At 50.6% G+C, this 18,266-nt stretch overlaps 1 protein-coding gene across 1 annotated transcript in view; it reads left to right on the top strand.

The window, feature by feature from the left end:
• The window catches only part of KIF15 (kinesin family member 15), a 927,627-nt gene that overhangs the window by 714,543 nt on the left and 194,818 nt on the right, over positions 1 to 18,266 (top strand). Inside the window, exon 31 of the mRNA XM_086941724.1 lies at positions 16,429 to 16,504. Coding sequence (XP_086797850.1) covers positions 16,429 to 16,504 — 76 coding nt within the window. The remainder of the gene's footprint in view (positions 1 to 16,428; positions 16,505 to 18,266) is intronic.

The following is an 18,266-nucleotide window of genomic DNA, read 5'->3' as shown; positions in this document are numbered from 1 at the left end:
CCTTTTCTGACGTATCGGAGGCAGCTTTCAGTTCAATGAGAGGCTGCCTTAGAAATGTGGCTAGTTGGATGAATACCAACAAATTAAAGCTAAATGCAGGCAAAACGGAGGTCGTCTTCTTTGGCAAACACACTCATCCTCCCTCGAACCTGTGGTGGCCTCCGGAAATGGGTCCACCTCCTTTACCCAGCTCCCATGCGAAGAATCTGGGAGTAAAATGGGACAAGAACCTCTCCTTCTCCTCGCATATACAACAGGTCACTACGGGGTGCCTGTACAAACTCAGGAACCTCCGCAAATTTCTCTCTCTTATGCCAGAAGACTGCCGCAAAATGGTAGTCCATGCAACAGTTACTTCCAGATTGGACTATGGGAACGGCCTTTATCTTGGCCTACCTAAATATCTGATTCAACGCCTGCAGATCGTGCAGAATGCGGCTGCGAGACCGATAAAACACATCCCTTTCAGACAGCATGTCTCTCCGCAACTGCGCGAGCTGCACTGGCTCCCTGTGGCCAGCAGAATAAAATTCAAAGCTCTAACTCTGGCGTTTAGAGCACAAAAGGGGACTTGTCCCAACTACTTAAAACTCAGACTCCCCCGATACCATCAGGAGAGGTGCCTGCGATCCAATTCTCTGCTTCAGCTACTCGTCCCACGAGCCAGAAAAGGCAGACTTGGTGGCAGGTCCTTTTCCACTGGCACAGCAAAACTATGGAACGCCCTGCCTTCCTCCATCCAATCTGCCACAACAGAATCTAGCTTCAAGATGCAACTAAAGACCTGGCTCTTCATCTAGAAAACCTAAGCACTCCCCCTCCTTCGCTCCGCCCAAAACTGCTCATTCAGCGCCGGGACACCTCCTCGCGAGGTAGCTGTTTGCGCTTTATAAATTTCAGTATTATTATTATTATTATCTGCAAACGTGCCCTTGCCTTACCTCCACGCTCCTCCCGCTCCCTGCTGCAACCACCTGCTCCTCATACTGTCTCACAATTGTCACTTTTGTAATGCATCTTTTGCTACCTCTTGTATTTTGCTCACTTGTAATGGTCTCAAGTCGCTCACGTTTGCTTTTGTATTTTGCGGCGATGGCAGGGATATCGCTCTGGTTGCACAGTTCATACAGAGTCCGATAGCCGTCACAAGGTACACTGGTGTTTTGTGACTCCGACATCGTCGGGCAGAATCCTCACAGTCAGTCGGTGTCATCTGCAAACTTGCCCTTACCATACCTCCACGCTCGTGTACGCCGCCCCTGATGTCAACACGCACGTCGCGGCCGGCGCTACTTTGGAGGGACTACTTTTTTATTTAACTTAAATTTCTTAAACAAAGTATATCTTTTTTATTTATATAGCCTATGTCCATCTGCACATCCTGACAATTACAATGATCTATCGGGTGTTTGAATTGGCGCTGTGGTTTCCGAGTTTACCTGGCTCAAAGGTTTGTGTTCTCTATTTATAATAGTAGTATATATATGTATATGTATGTGTATATATATATATATATATATATATGTGTGTATGTGTATACATATATATTACCTACTGGCGGTCGCCAGTAGGTATATATAGTTAGGATTTTTTCCCTATGGGATTTTTGAAAATTCTATGCCTAATAACTTTGGCGTTTGTGGACGGAATTGGCTGAAATTTTCAGGAAAATGGCACATTTTGTTTCTGAGCAGCTCCTGAAAATTTGGTGGGGTTTCGTCAAGGGGGGGCCGAGAAAAAAGGGGGGTCCCAAAACGCGTTTTTCCCATTCATTTTTCCATAGGGCGGTTGGACTCACTTTTAGCTCGAACGGCTGAATGGATTTGCACGAAACTTGGCAAAATTGTAGGGACTGTTAGCCCGATGTGCCTTTGCTAGGTCTCAATATATGTGCTCCAGTAGTTTTTGAGAAATTAACGTTCAAAACAAGATATATATCTGTAACAGCGCTCCGGGCAGCGATCCGGTCCGCTTACTTTTCGCGAAACGGAACTTTGCGCGCAGAAAGCTGATTGGCTCTCCGGTGTCTGTCAACATTCTAAACAGTCCGGAGCGGCCGCCATCTTATCTCTCGGTAGGATCGAGAGAGAAGAAGAGGTGAAAAACGAAGGGGGAATTTAATGAAAGGGGGCAAGGTACACCCCTCTTGACCCCCTAGGATTGTTGTTGGGGTTATTAAAGGGTCCCGTGGGGAAAATAAAAAAAAAAAGATTTTTCACGGTAGAAGCGCTTCACGGGCCGCGAACTGGGCCGCAAACTGGTAGCGAAACGGGAATTCGCCATTTTGTGCTTCGTTTTAATTGTTTAGAGACAAAAATTATCGCCGCACATCGGCCACAATGCATGAATATCGCTGAAAAGTCAGCGATATTGATGCATTATCCAGCAAATGCTCTTAGCCATGTTATCCACCTTCCATTGGATAACAGAAAGCTGATTGGCTCTCCGGTGTCTGTCAACATTCTAAACAGTCCGGAGCGGCCGCCATCTTATCTCTCGGTAGGATCGAGAGAGAAGAAGAGGTGAAAAACGAAGGGGGAATTTATTGAAAGGGGGCAAGGTATACCCCTCTTGACCCCCTAGGATTGTTGTTGGGGTTATTAAAGGGTCCCGTGGGGAAAATAAAAAAAAAATGATTTTTCACGGTAGAAGCGCTTCACGGGCCGCAAACTGGGCCGCAAACTGGTAGCGAAACGGGAATTCGCCATTTTGTGCTTCGTTTTAATTGTTTAGAGACAAAAATTATCGCCGCACATCGGCCACAATGCATGAATATCGCTGAAAAGTCAGCGATATTCATGCATTATCCAGCAAATGCTCTTAGCCATGTTATCCACCTTCCATTGGATAACATGGCTAAAAACTGCTCTGTGCGTGAGCTTTTTTTTTTTTTTTTTTGCTGCGTGACGTTTGTTAACGTTCGATTCGATGGAAATCAGGAAGTGTTGACCACCATTTTGTCACTGCGAGTAAATATTTTGTTATAAATGAATCCTTATTGATAAACATTGTCTGCGCCATCTTGCGTTTTTGTCCAATGCCACAATTTTGTCGTGCACGGCAGCCATTTTAGATGCCTTGACCAGGGCCACTCTCTGCACGCCGCCGATCCTCAGCATGGCTCCCCACCCTCGCAAGCATCTCCCCCACGCACTGGTCACCCCCGCTGTTTCTCTCATGCATGGGCCATATACTTCCCCCCATCTGCGCTGCTCTTCTCTGAGAATCACACCCTGTGCCCGCCCGACACCTCCCTTTCACCCTATTCACTACCGCACCCTCTGACACTCCTCTTCCTCTGTGTCCGATTGTCCAGGCCGGACCCAGGCTATCGCCTAGCCCTGCGGATGTAGTTTATGGCCCCAGCTGTAGAGTATCCAGACATGCCAACCCTCCCGATTCAGGCGTGAGACTACTGATTTCAGTGCTAGTCTCCCGCCTCCCGATTCCTGCAAGCAAAAACCCGGGGGCATATTACCAACAACTAGCGATAATTTTTGTCTCTAACTTGTTTAGAGACAAAAATTATCGCCGCACATCGGCGAATTTTATCGCACATAAACCTTGCTATCTGAAAGAAACACGTTAGTGTTAGATTCCTTACCTTAGAATATCCCCAGGCGTCAGTCTGGATCCGGAAACTTTTGCGTAGCAGTACCCCTGCGCGTCGGTAGGCGTCGTCTGCAGGCGTCCCCTGCGGCTCCGCGTCCGTCGTCGGCGTCGTGCGCCGTGATGACGTCGCTGGAGTACATAGACGCCGCCTCCGCGCGCTGACGTCAGTTCTTCTTTTTTCCGCGCCAATGGGCGCAGATCTGAAGAGCAGTTCTCCGGTCCAAGTTTTTCGATTGTCTTTTTTCTCTATTGTGCCTGATAGGATGCCTGGATTTAAGAATTGCGATGACTGTGAGCGCACGATGTCGGTCACAGACCATCACCGCCTCTGTCTCCGGTGTCTGGGCCCCGACCACGACGTGGACTCCTGCGTCGACTGCCGGGCCCTTACCAACAAGGCTAGGCGGGAGCGGTCCCGCAAGCTACTGGAGCTCCGGGTGTCGGCCCCACGTCGGGACCGGGAGCGGTCCCGGTCCGGCCGGAGGTCGAGAGAGCGTTCGAGGGAGCGGTCGCGGAGCCGCGCCGGGCGCTCCGGAAGTCGACACCACTCGTCATCCTCGTCGGGTAAGAAGCACAAGAAGTCGGGGCGTCGTCATCGTACCCCCGACTCCCCCCGACGCTCGCGCGATGCGGCCGGGGGCTCGGGTGACCCCAACCCCGCGGCTCCGCGAGAGTCGCCGGCGCGGCCTGCCTCATACCCTCCGGTCCCTGGGCATGGTGCGACGCCTGAGGAGATCGAGGCGTTCCTCATGGCCATGAGGGCGCTCGCTTCTCCGACGGGGCCTACGGCGCCTTCGGGCCCAGTGCTACCGTCTGGGGGCCCTGGCGGTTCGGGTGTCCCTGCCTCGGCGCCGTCGGGTGCTCCGGCCCCGGCGCCGCCGACGGCTCCGACCCCGGCGCCGCAGGGGCCTTCGGGATCGGCGCCGGCTGGTCTTCCGGCCTCCCCGGCGCCGTTGCCATCGGGGTTACCCCCGACGCCGCCCCCGCGCGGCGCCGGTTCTCCGCTGCCGGTTCCGGCCGGCGGTGGGGTTCCGACGCCGGCTCCGGGCGGCGCCGTCCCCTTACCTTCTCCGACGCCGGACGCGGCGCCGGACGGGCGTCGCTCGACGCCGGTCCCGGCGCCGATGGGGCCCATGAACCCCGAGGAGCCGGTCTTCATCATTGACTCCGAATACGGAGAGGATGAGGAGTACGGTGAAGGTTGGGAGGGGTCCGAGGACCCTCTGGCTCGCGAGTGCCAGTATGACCCGGACTGGACAGGTGACTTGGGGGATGCCAGTGGTTTGGACGACTCCCCTAACCCTGGTTTGATCTCTCCTCCTTCCGTGGCATCGGTGGAGGGAGCTGCCTATTCTGTGGTGCTGATGAGGGCTGCCAAGGCCTTAAACCTTGAGCTCCCCGTCGCGGCCGTGAGGCCTAACATCCTCACCGAGGTCTTCAAACCGCAGTCATGCCCACTGGAGCCTCTGCTGCCGTTTAATGAAGCCTTGTCTGACGTTCTGTTGGGCACGTGGTCCAGGCCCGCTTCAGGTGCGCCTGTTGATCGGAACGTGGCCAGGCGCCACCGTCCTTGTCCGGACGACCCCAAGTACCTGTCTACCCACCCCACTCCTGAGAGTCTGGTGATCCAGGCCTCGACCTCCCAGTCCGCATTCCCGTCGGCCCCGCCCGACCGGGAATCCAAGAGGTATGACCAGTTTGGCAAAAAGGTCTTCTCGTCCATTAGTTTGGGCCTGCGGTCTTGCAACACCGCCTGCCTCTTGGGCCGCTACACCCACTCTGTGTGGGATACGGTCGCGGAGCTGCTGCCAGAATGCCCCATGGAGGTGCGGGCAAAGCTCGGTCAGGCTGTGGCTGAGGGCCGAGATGCAGCGAAATATTCAATTCGGTGTGGTCTTGATACGACCGACTCGCTGGGCAGAGCTATGTCTACGACGGTGGCGATTCGTCGTCACGCCTGGCTGAGATCCGCCAATTTTTCGGCTGATGTCCAGAATACCCTGATGGACATGCCGTTTGATGGCTGTCACCTGTTCGGTGACAAAGCGGACCACGCGCTGGAACGCTTCAAGGACTCCAGGGTCACGGCCAAGTCCTTGGGTCTCTCGACCCAGCGTCAGCAACCGGGTTCGTTTCGTCCCTTTCGTGGCCAAGGAAGGGGCGCCCCCACACGTGCTGCCAGCCACGCGCCGCAACAATCCTTCCAACGCGGTGGCGGCCGTGGAAACCGCCGTGGTGGCGGTCGGGGACAACGGCGGGGTCAGACCACACCTTCCCCCGCAGCATCTACCCCAAAATCCTCCTAGTCCGTGCTTTCGGCCCCATGTGACGCCAGTGGGTGGCAGGGTTCGCCATCACCACGCTCACTGGCGCACGATCACTTCGGACAGGTGGGTGCTGCAAATTGTCCGAAAGGGCTACTCCCTCCCCTTCGAGACCTCTCCTCCAGCCATGCCACCGCAGAACCACCGTGTGTCGGGGGACCACTTGACACTTCTGCAGGAGGAAGTTACGGCCCTCTTGGCCGAGGGGGCCATCGAGCGCGTTCCTGGGCCAGAAGTAGGGCGTGGTTGTTATTCCCACTACTTTCTGGTGCCCAAGAAGGACAAGGGGGGCCTACGTCCTATCTTGGATCTAAGGAACGTCAACGGCTTCCTCCGGAAGGAGAAGTTCAAGATGTTGACGTTAGCTCAGGTCTTGGCTGCTCTAGACCCGCAAGACTGGATGGTAGCGTTGGACTTGCAGGACGCCTATTTTCACATCCCCGTCCTGCCGGCCCACCGGCGTTACCTGCGGTTCACGGTAGGCCAGGAGCACTTTCAGTTTATCGTGCTCCCCTTCGGCCTTACCAGCGCCCCACGGGTGTTCACAAAGGTGATGGCGGTGGTCGCAGCCCATCTGCGCAGGTTAGGGGTTTCAGTCTTCCCCTACCTAGACGACTGGTTGTTGAAGGCGGGCTCGCCCCAGACAGTCGTCCACCACCTTCAGATGACGGCAGACCTCTTGCACGACCTGGGGTTCTCCATCAACGTGCCGAAATCACACCTGTGTCCCTCTCAAAAGCTCCTTTTCATCGGAGCGGTTCTGGACTCGGCGCAGTTTCGGGTTTATCCTCCGGAACGGCGGGTTCGGGATATTCAGGCTTTGATTCCCATCTTTCAGCCGCTATCCCGAGTCTCGGTCAGGTTGACGCTGCGGCTGCTGGGACTGATGGCTTCCTGCATCCTTCTGGTGCATCACGCCAGGTGGCGGATGCGGGCTCTGCAGTGGGACCTGAAGTTTCAGTGGGCCCAGCATCAGGGCAACTTGTCCGACCACGTCTTGATCTCGGAGGGCACTGCGAGACAACTGCAGTGGTGGCTTACGGACCGCGATTGGGTCAGGGGCAAGTCCCTCTCCCTTCCCCAACCGGAGCACGTTGTCGTGACGGACGCGTCCCTCCAGGGCTGGGGTGGCCACTTGGGAGAGGCAGAGATCAGAGGCATCTGGTCTCCGGCGGAGTCCCGGCTCCATATCAATCTGTTGGAGCTGCGGGCGATTCGTCTGGCACTGAAGGCATTCCTCCCCTTTGTCAACGGGAGTGTAGTGCAGGTGTTCACCGACAACACCACCGCCATGTGGTACTGCAACAAACAGGGCGGAGTGGGGTCGTGGACCCTTTGCCAGGAGGCTCTGCGCCTCTGGCAATGGCTGGAACGTCAGGGCGTGACTCTGACGGTTCAACACCTGGCAGGTTCTCTGAACGCCAGGGCGGACGAACTCAGCCGTCGGTGCTCGATGGATCACGAATGGCGTCTGAACTCGGTCGTGGCGCAAGGCCTCTTTCTGCAATGGGGAGAGCCTTGGTTAGATCTATTCGCCACAGAAGAGAACGCGCAATGTCATCAGTTCTGCGCGTTGGAGTTTCCAAGACGGCACTCGCACGGCGACGCCTTTCGGCGCGAGTGGAGTTGCGGTCTGTTATACGCCTTTCCGCCTATACCACTTCTGCCCAGAGTGCTGAAGAAGATCAGGCGCGACCGGGCCCAAGTTATCCTTGTGGCTCCGGACTGGGCTCGAAGGTACTGGTATCCCGAGCTACTCAGCATGTCAGTCGGTCCCCCGATCCGCCTGCCCCTTCAGGAGGACCTTCTGTCGCAGCAGCAGGGGACGGTCCTCCACCCGAACCTGTCCAGTCTCCACCTCCATGCTTGGAGATTGAGCGGCGGCAGTTGAGGCCATTTGACTTGCCTCCTGAAGTCTGTGATGTTATTCTGGCAGCCAGGCGTCCCTCCACTAAGTCGGTATACGCCTGTCGGTGGAACAGATTTGTGGCATGGTGCACAGCAAAGGCTGTGGACCCTCTTTCTGCCCCTCTTTCGGAGGTTCTTCTGTTTCTTCTTTCTCTTGCCCAGCATGGCTCTGCTCTGGGCACTATCAAGGGCTACCTTTCTGCCCTTTCAGCCTTTTTGAGGCTTCCTGATCAGCCTTCTTTGTTCAAATCCCCGATTGTAACTCGATTCTTGAAAGGCATCACTCACATGTTTCCACCTGTTCCGTTTGTGATGCCTCAGTGGGATTTGAACCTGGTTCTAACTTTCCTGATGTGTGCTCCCTTTGAGCCCCTTCATTCTTGCCCTCTCCGTCTCCTGACTTTAAAGACGGCTTTCCTGGTTGCCATCACCTCTGCCAGGAGGGTGAGTGAGCTCCAGGCTCTTTCTGTCCAACCTCCTTTCCTGTCCATTCATCCTGACAAGGTGGTTCTGAGGACTAGACCTTCTTTCCTGCCCAAGGTTGTTTCGGCCTTTCACATCGGGCAGTCCATCACCCTCCCTTCCTTCTTCCCGCCTCCGCATCCTTCAAAGGATGAAGAGCGGCTCCATCGTCTGGACCCAAAACGTGCGCTTTCATTTTACATGGATCGCACACGCCAGTTCCGGGTGGATGACCAACTGTTTGTTGGCTACGTGGGTGCGAAGAAGGGACGGGCGGTTTGTAAACGAACCGTCTCTCGATGGGTCGTCCTCTGCATCAAAGCGTGCTACTCTTTGGCTCGGAAGGAGCCTCCTGTTGGGCTGAGGGCCCATTCCACTCGGGCCACGGCGGCTACTACTGCCCTGGGCCGGGGAGTCCCCTTGCGGGACATTTGCCAAGCGGCTACGTGGGCCTCGCTGCACACCTTTGCGAGGCACTACTGCCTGGACAGTCAAGTCCGGAGGGATGGCTTCTTTGGCCGTTCTGTCCTCCAGGACTTTCTGGTGTAGTTTTGTATTGGTTCGCAGACCCACCACCGGGGTTGGTATTGCTGGGGTATGTATTCTAAGGTAAGGAATCTAACACTAACGTGTTTCTTTCAGATGAACAAGTTACTTACCTTCGGTAACGATATATCTGTAAGAAACATTAGTTAGTGTTAGATTCCTTACCGAACCCACCCATCCTCCCCGTTCTGCGAACTGATACCTAGGGTTAAGGTCATCCCTTTCAGGGCCCTAGTTTTTACATGGCACCAGTGTTGGTTCTCTCATGGCTCTGCGTCTCCTGGCGCGGAAAAGCTGTGTGCAAAGAACTGACGTCAGCGCGCGGAGGCGGCGTCTATGTACTCCAGCGACGTCATCACGGCGCACGACGCCGACGACGGACGCGGAGCCGCAGGGGACGCCTGCAGACGACGCCTACCGACGCGCAGGGGTACTGCTACGCAAAAGTTTCCGGATCCAGACTGACGCCTGGGAATATTCTAAAGTAAGGAATCTAACACTAACTAATGTTTCTTACAGATATATCGTTACCGAAGGTAAGTAACTTGTTCATTAGCAAGGTTTATCGCAAATGCGATAAAAAACGGCCGCAATGCATGAATATCGTTGAAAAGTCAGCGATATTCATGCATTATCCAGCAAATGCTCTTAGCCATGTTATCCACTTCCCATTGGATAACATGGCTAAAACTGCTCAGGGCAGGTGTTAGGTTTTGGAGATATTCGCGCTTAGCGCGAATATCTCCAAAAGTTGGTAATAGGAGATAGCGATGGTTAGGGACTGTTTCCAGTCGCTAAAATCTTGGCACGCCCACTTTGCATGTCATTAGTGATAAATATCACTGATATGCAAAGCGGGGCCCAAGATGGTCGCTATCACCTTTTAGCTGTCACTAACTGGTGTTAGCGACAGCTTGGTAATAGGGAGATAATTTTATCTCTTTTTTTTTTGGCTTTTAAAGCCCAAAAAGCGGAAATAAACCCCCTTGATAATATGCCCCATGATTTCTCGGGGGTTTCAGCTGACAGGGCTTGGTATTGTGTTACGTGCTAATTCTTCCAGGAAACGTCAGAGGGTCGATGCAGGGGTTCTAGAAGGGGTGATAAACCATTTAAGCCTCATGAACAAGCGCATGGTCTTTTAAAGATATGTGAAGTACTCGGGGCGGCGGTGTGTGTGTGCCCTCTTTCAGGAGCGGGCGGGGGGGGCACTGCCAGCAACTTGCCAGGCCAGGCAGTGTTCAACACGTGCATCACCCTTTCTCTGCCTGCTATTGCGCTCCATGCTTCGGAAAGGTAAGAAAAAGAACGTGCATTTGAGTTTGAAATGTCCGATCTTGTAGCAGTACACTTGCAAAGCCCACACATGACAATAACCCGATTCAAGGCCCCATTCACCCGATTTTTTAAACATATATAGCACTCCAACAAAGTTAGATTTTAAAACTTTATTAACATTTAACTATAATGAACGGAACAAAAACTGTAAAAACATTTAAACATTTTTCACCCAAAAAAGCAACAATGGTCAGAAGCTGTCTTTTGTGCGAATAGTCCCAAGGCAGCACAACGTGCAGAGTTCTGGACGGCACCCAGGTGATGTCGCCTGGGTGCCGCACTGGTTTTGGGATCCTACAATGCTGCTCCGAAAATTGGCGTGGGGCGTCCCGGGTGGGGCGGGTGGAGGCCTCGTCAGTAGCGGTCTGTTGTGCGAATAGTCCCAAGGCAGCAGAACGCGCTGAGATGTTGATGGCACCCAGGTAATGTCCAGTAAACTGCCGCACTGGTTTTGGTATCCTACAATGCTGCTCCGAAAATTTGCGTGCGGCGGCCCGGGGGGGAGGGGGGGGCGTGGGGGAGGCGGCGTGAACGGGCCTCCCCAGGTGGCGGCCATCCAGCTGAGTTGCGCCCGCTCTTGCGGCTACAGCGTCTCGCTCACCATGTTGTTGAGTTGCTCCCACTCTTCCAGTGCAGCGATAGGCGCCTGCCACATGACTCTTAAAATGGCGGACGGCTCTTCGGTTTTGGGCCTGGTCCACTGAAATGGCCCTGGGACACCTTGGAACTCGGACGCTTGCCTGCTAGGGCTTGGGATCCATTCTCGAAAAGCGTCCCCTCAGCCGTGAAGATTCTACAAAAGTCTTGGGGGCCCCCGACTCCCGCAGGCTTCCGGTGGGGAGCGGCTGCCATGATTGCTCGCGGAATGACCACGACGGAGCCACGAGATGGTGGTGCTCTCATGCTGACGCCAGCTTCAGTCTGAATGATCCAGAAACAAGGTGGGGCTTTCATCGTTTGGGGAAAAAAAATGTTCTAAACCAATGAAAAGTGTTATTTTTAGGTCATATGACCAAGCCTTCCATCTTTAGGAAACCAAAAGTAAAATGATCCAATGAAAAGTTTTATAAACAAGTCACATGACCTGTTATGCGGCATAGGGCTACAAAAAGCGTAGAAAATCAGTTGGCACGTGAGGCGGCGTCAGTAGCGGACCGATGTGCGAATAGGCCGAAGGCAGCACAACGCGCCGAGATCCGGATGGCACCGAGTTAGTGTCCAGCAAGTTGCTGCACTGGTGTGGCTATCCTACAATGCTGCGCCGAAAGACGGCGTGTCCAGCTGAGTTGCGGTCACTCTTGCGGTACAGTGACTCGAACGCGCCGAGATCCGGATGGCACCGAGGTGGTGTCCAGCAAATTGCCGCACTGGTGTGGCCATCCTACAATGCTGCGCCGAAAGACGGCGTGTCCAGCTGAGTTGCGGTCACTCTTGCGGTACAGTGACTCGAACGCGCCGAGATCCGGATGGCACCGAGGTGGTGTCCAGCAAATTGCCGCACTGGTGTGGCCATCCTACAATGCTGCGCCGAAAGACGGCGTGTCCAGCTGAGTTGCGGTCACTCTTGCGGTACAGTGAGTCGAACGCGCCGAGATCCGGATGGCACCGAGGTTGTGTCCAGCAAGTTGCCGCACTGGTGTGGCCATCCTACAATGCTGCGCCGAAAGTCGGCGTGGGGTGCCCCGTTGGCTTATGAGGTGATGTCAGTAGTGGACCGATGTGTGAATAGGTCGGAACCAGCACAAGGCGCCAAGATCCGAATGGCAAGTCCTGGATGTTGAGTGCCTCAGTTGAGATTTCTGAGCAGTGCTTGTAAGACCGTCTGAAGCTTATTTGCACCTGCTGCAGCTTCACTATTGCCCTGGTGTGGCCAAAGGTCGCACATGACATAGGCGGCCGGCTCCCGAGGTCCGGCGGAACTTTTTTCCTTTTCCTTTCTGCTTCTTTTCCTACAATCCGTTTCATCTGAAGACACGACCAGGTCCCTGAATGTGTGCAGGGGGACGCTATTGATTGAATGAAAATGGCGGCTTGACACAAAGCTGACTCAAGCGTTGCTGTTGATGCTATACAGACAAAAATTGGTTTTCAGTTTGTACATTCTTCAGGATTTTTTTTTCTATCCAAGTCTGATTGAGAGTTTGTAGAAAAATGGCTTCAGATTTTCCACATACTACTCTTCAACATTCTTCCTAAATGTAACAATGTGAAACTCACTAGGAGAACGGCTGTTTCTGTTTCCTTTCAAAATGCTGCCAACAATATTTTCTGAATGGAAGACACCATCTTGTAGCATAAAGGGCCGAAAGGGGTTCTGGTCTGGCCGATGGTTGGTGGAGACATTTTGACTATATCTTGGACCTGCCCGGCCTCGCCCAAAATGGCGCCGGTATAAATGGGACTAGTAACTCCTTGCCCGCAAATGTATATCTAGAAAATGTTATTGTAAGTGGCCCTGTCGTATTTTAATTACAAAATGTACGTCCACCGATTCCGCAACTGTTAGACACCTTAGTTCTTGCAACCTAATGGCCCGCCCGTTACGTTCCTCTACAGTGTAAATGTCTCCTCATCATATACGATTTCAGTTTGCTCCGTGGCCGGCCCACGTGGTTATAGGCCCGTATTTGTATACTGACATTTTCACAATAAAGGTTTTTAAAACAAAACACGGTAGTAGTATTTACATTGGTAAAGTTTTTACTTTTAGTCACTGTTTTCGAATCAGTAAAAGGCAAGTGAAATAAAGCAGTCCAATTACATGACGGATAAAAGGTATAATATGTAGGAACGCAGTAAAGATAAATGGTCAAGGGCAGTTGTGTTTTTCATTTCTGCAACATAAAGTGATCGATAAGAATCTGATAATCAGGCGTATCGGCGACTAAGACAGCAGGCCGAGTCTCTTTTACTCAACGGCTCCGTCATGGAACGAAGAAACGCCCTTTTTCTCGAAAAAGGAATATATTTTACTTGCAGGACAGTTGTAAATTTTCCGGGAAAGTACATTAGCCTGGAATATTATAACATATATGTTTTTAAAAAAATAATGTTCGAAAACAATAAAAAGCGTAATTTTTAGGTCATATGACCAAGCTTTTCATCATTAAAATAACAAAAGCAAAATGAACCAATGAAAAGTTTTATTAACAAGTCACATGACCTGTTATGCTTACGTTACGCGCTGCGCGCCGCGCCTCGGATCACTTCCGGGTGCGCTAACGCGGCGTGTCATATAACGCATTACGCGACAACGTAGGTCAAGAATATAGTCAAAATGTCTCCACCAACCGGCGTTCGGAACACAACCCCTTTCAGCAGTCCAAAAAGTTCTGTTAAATGACAACAGAGGGGACAGTCAACAAGAACCATCAGTCAAAGAGGGGAGGGCAAGTTCTTCTCTTCCGGGTCATGTTGGGGCGCTACCGGAAGTGATCGAATTGGTAGTCTACAGTGTTTCTGGATGTTTCAGACTAAAGCTGGCGTCAGCATGAGAGCACTACCATCTCGTAGCTCCGTCGTGGCCATTCCACGAGCAATCATGGCAGCCGCTCCCCACCAGAAGCCTGCGGGAGTCGGAGGCCCCCAAGACTTTTGTAGAATCTTCACGGCTGAGGGGACGCTTTCGAGAATGGGACCCAAGCCCTATCAGGGAAGCGTCCGAGTTCAAAGGTGTCCCAGGGCCATTTTAGTGGACCAGGCCCAAAACCGAAGAGCCGGCCGCCATTTTGAGAGTCCTGTGGCAGCCGCCTATCGCTGCACCGCAAGAGCGGGAGCAACTCAACTACATGATGAGCGAGACGCTGTAGTCGCAAGAGCGGGCGGTAAACAGCAGAATGGCGGAAGAGGCACAGTGTAGCAAAAGCGGGCGGAATGGCAACTGAAACGGTAAAGGGGCGCCCCACTACAGCGTGTCTTCAGGTCAAACGGATTGTGGGACAAGGTCCAGAATTGAAGAGTCATCAAAAGGCAAAAAGTTCCGCCGGACCCCGGGAGCCGGCCGCTTATGTCGGGGGCGATCTCAGGCTACACCAGTGCTATAAGACTTGGGGAGGGTGTCGGAGCCAAGCGTCTTCTCCGAGTCCATGGCCATCACACCGCCCCTCAGGGGCCTCCGTCAAGCTGTTTAGGAAGGTAACATATCACATTGTTTTCTAATGCAGTCAGGTCCACAAACGACACTCACTTACTTTGAGAATAGTGAAGCTGCAGTAGGTGGAAATAAGCTTCAGACAGTGTTACAAGCACTGCTCAGAACTCTTAACTATGGCACCCAACATCCAGAACTTATGCCATTTGAGAATGGCAGTGACATTGAAGCAACTCAGGGACCAAAACCATTAACGTACTTTCACGTATGAAAAACTTACTTGGGGAGGGGGCAGGAGCGAAGCGCCCCCTCCCAGTCCGCGCCACCACACCGTATGTTGAAAATCTGAAGCCATCGTTCTACAAAGTCAACCAACCTTGGATTGAAAAATCTAGAAAAATGTACAAACTGAAAACCAGTTTTGGTCTGCATAGCATCAGTAGCAACGCTTGCTATCAGAGTGCATGAGTTTCATGCTCGATCGATTGAGGTAGCCGGATCGGGCAATAAAAAGTATAAAATAGTTATGTAAATAGTTAGTTAATAAAATGTTTTACCCTGTTTCTTTGCTGGTGTGTTGTCTATATTTTTAATATTTGCATAGGGTTTGTCGTTATTTTGGGCGGGGTGGGTGACGGAGTCGAGCTGTCTTGCAGCCCTCATGGTGTGGAGCTCAGTTCATCTCACTATTTTCGTATTTCTCATGAAGGGTTGTTCCTAATATTTCTATTTTAGCGAGGTCAAAAAGAGATCCAATTAGTGGCCTACTGATTTTGCTCGATTACTTTTATTTTTTTACACGATTTTTCACTATCTGCAAAGACTAAACAGAGTATTGCGACTTTGTGCTTGTTTGTAAATAGAGAATGATCCAAAGAGAACCAATTCTAAAACAGTAAATGCTTGGATAACAATCAATCAAATGGAGAGACAAGCAGGCACGACGGATTACAACGGGGCCAAAGGCTTGCGTTAACTACCGTTCACTATCTGCAAAGAGAGAGTACTACTAAGAGAAAAGAGGGGAGGGGGGTGGGGTGGGGGGGGCAGCGTTCAAAGCACATCAGCGTGCATAAATACGAAAATGTTTTTATCTATCACGTACTTGACATTTTAAAGCTTTTCATATTTGCTATTAAAAAACCAATGAAATTCACAGAAAAAACCATAGGTTATAGTGGATATATAGTTAGGAATTTGCATTTACAAAACCTTGAAAATTCAATGAAAAACCCATTGGTTTTAGGCCATATATAGTTAGGGATTTGCATTTACAAAACCTTATTTTACTCGCATAAAACCATTGAAATTCCATATATAGTTATAAGCGCTAACTATATATCGCGCACCCGCAATCCACTGCTGATGATGTCACATATTACATCATTCATGACATGGTTAGTGACATCACTGATGACAACATCCAGTGACTGTATGTTTCTGTAAAGTTAAAATATGTCACAATTATTTTCTATAAAATATTCCTTGAGTTACTTATGAACACCTGCATTACAAGACTTAAGTTATAACCTGACTTAAGTTATAACCTGATCCCTGTACCTTTCCATTAGAACACTACTTGTTCTGTTTGTCTTTCTCATATTAGATATATCCTTTAACATCCTTCACCCATGTGTAAGTCATTTAATCTCTCATTAGAGCTGTAAGGAAAAACACACTTAAGTTTAATAAACTATTTGATTTTCAATGTACTATATAAAAGACAGCCAAGTGGTGCTTGCATCATTGTAATAAGTTGGGAGTACAGAGAACCATATTATGTGTGAGGTGGATGGGTAGCCATGGATTTGAATGTATAGCATGTTATGATTAACGCATTGGAAAGTTAATAGATACTGCTCCAAGATGATTAGCTTAGGTTTGTGTGGATTCAAGTACCCTTTTTCTCCATGCCATTTCTCTCATGCAGAGAATCTGCATATACTCTACACAGTTGTTAGTGAAGGTCCACGTATAATTGTTTTGGACTGCGGTACAAGTGGGTACTCTTTGCTATCCTTTATTTCTTCTTAATTATATCTTTATTGATTTCACCCAGGATTATGCTGATGATTTAGAATCTTTGATGTAGTGTATATATTTAGATATCATTAAATTGGTTGACATTTTTGTCTGTAACTATTTCAGTGACCAAACTTCCTCAGGTGCTCAGGATGTTAGGAATGGGGTTGACAAAGAGGTTGCTGAAGAAAGACTTGCAAAGGTATGCATATGCTTTTTGTGATCATTTTGAAATTATTTTCTTTAAAACTCTTTATATTTATTGTAAATATGAATATGTGAAGATTTTTGACTTCTGTTGCTTTTCCTGTTGTAAGTAATATAAGAAATGGCATCCTACAGGAACAGTAAGTTTCCATTTTGTTTGCGGGGATTAAGACTTTGTGTGTTACAACACTGCTGTTCCCTTTCACAGCATCTTCTCCTTAAAAATATGTTTAAATTGGTTATGCCAATGCCAGTGGCTTGTAACTTAAGTCATGTATGCTGCAAGGTATGTTTACACCAGCTACTTGTAGTGATAAGGTGGAATATGCACTCCAATTGCGATGCAAATATGCTAAAACGGAAGACATTGGCTTGGCAGTTCGGGCTGGACTGTTCCCATGAGGCACAGGGTCAGACTGATTTGCATATGGCCATGTCTGAACTGGGGTGGTGGAGTGAGCTAAAGAATGGTGATGGATTAAACCCAGATCAGTTGACTGGGGGTGAGTGTTTGATTTGTTCAAACGCTCCGTCCACTTTGGTATCGCTTTGTATGAATTCAAAAGCATACAAAAAGATGATGGATGGAGTGCTTCAATTAATCTCAGCCACTGGTAATTACTTGTACCCACATCCCAGTCTGTTATTTTGCACACCAGGCCACCTCTCTTTGGACCCAGGTATATGCATACCAGAGTCTACCCTGCTCTAGTGGAGGCAGTGCAGCCTGAACTGCCAAACCAAGTCCACACTAAACCAGAACACAAGCAACCTGCCAGATATAGCTTGGTTCCAGTGACTGTGTGCACGTGATCCACACCTGAGAATACCTGTTCAACTTAGGGCGACGCACTAAATTATACAAAAAACAGAGGGATGAAATGTTTGACTTTATCTCACCCAATGGTAATTACTCACGGCCGCATTCCAGTCCAGTGTTATTTTGCAAACCATACCACCTTAGTTTGGACCCAGCTATATGCAAATCACCCGACCCTGATCCAGTGGAAACGGTCCAGCCTTAGCTGAAATGTTGCAACAACATCAGGGTGCCTTGCGTTCCCGCTCCTGGTCTCAGGCCAAAGTGCCAAATCGAGAACTGATCCTAATGCGCCCCAAGTTGCTGGGTCATCAGTGACGTCCTAATGAATTGAGGCCTTTGGAGAGGCAATGTTTGATCAAATCATGGGCACTGCTCTGGCTACTTCTAGTGAGCCTTCAGGCCCAAAGTTTCCGCTGAGGTCTCCAGTTGTGTTACACGTGGCAGGTTCACCCTCTGCTCCATCTGTGCCTCCTAAACCGTCTCTGGTTCTGCTCTGACTTTCTGATAGATACATCTGCCAGTAGATTCCTCACCTTGTGAATATCCCCTTGCGTCAGCAACATTCGGAAATTCTTTTCGTAGCTTTGCGTCCACTTGGACTTGGACGTCATAGAGACACGGCATCGCACGCGACTCCGCTGACGTCACCGACGCCCATAATAGGCCCACGCCGGCGTGATGACATCAATTCCCATTTTTCCGCGTCGTCAACGCTAACGGTTTCGGGGAATCTCAGTAGCTTTCTAGTGACTTTGTTGCTATTTCCTTCGTTTTTCTGCTTCTTTGTTTCGTGACGATGTCGACGAAGAAGACTGGCTTCAAGCCCTGCAAGGAATGTGGAAGATGATGTCCATCACGGACCCGCTCGAGGACTGCTTATGGTGCTTAAGCTCTGATCATGATGTGGATGGGTGTTCATCTTGTCGAAAGATGA

This window comes from Lissotriton vulgaris, chromosome 10 (assembly GCF_964263255.1).
Source record: "Lissotriton vulgaris chromosome 10, aLisVul1.2, whole genome shotgun sequence".
NCBI lineage: Eukaryota > Metazoa > Chordata > Amphibia > Caudata > Salamandridae > Lissotriton > Lissotriton vulgaris.
Note: the sequence above shows the minus strand (reverse complement) of the source record. Positions and strands in the feature narration are given on the sequence as shown.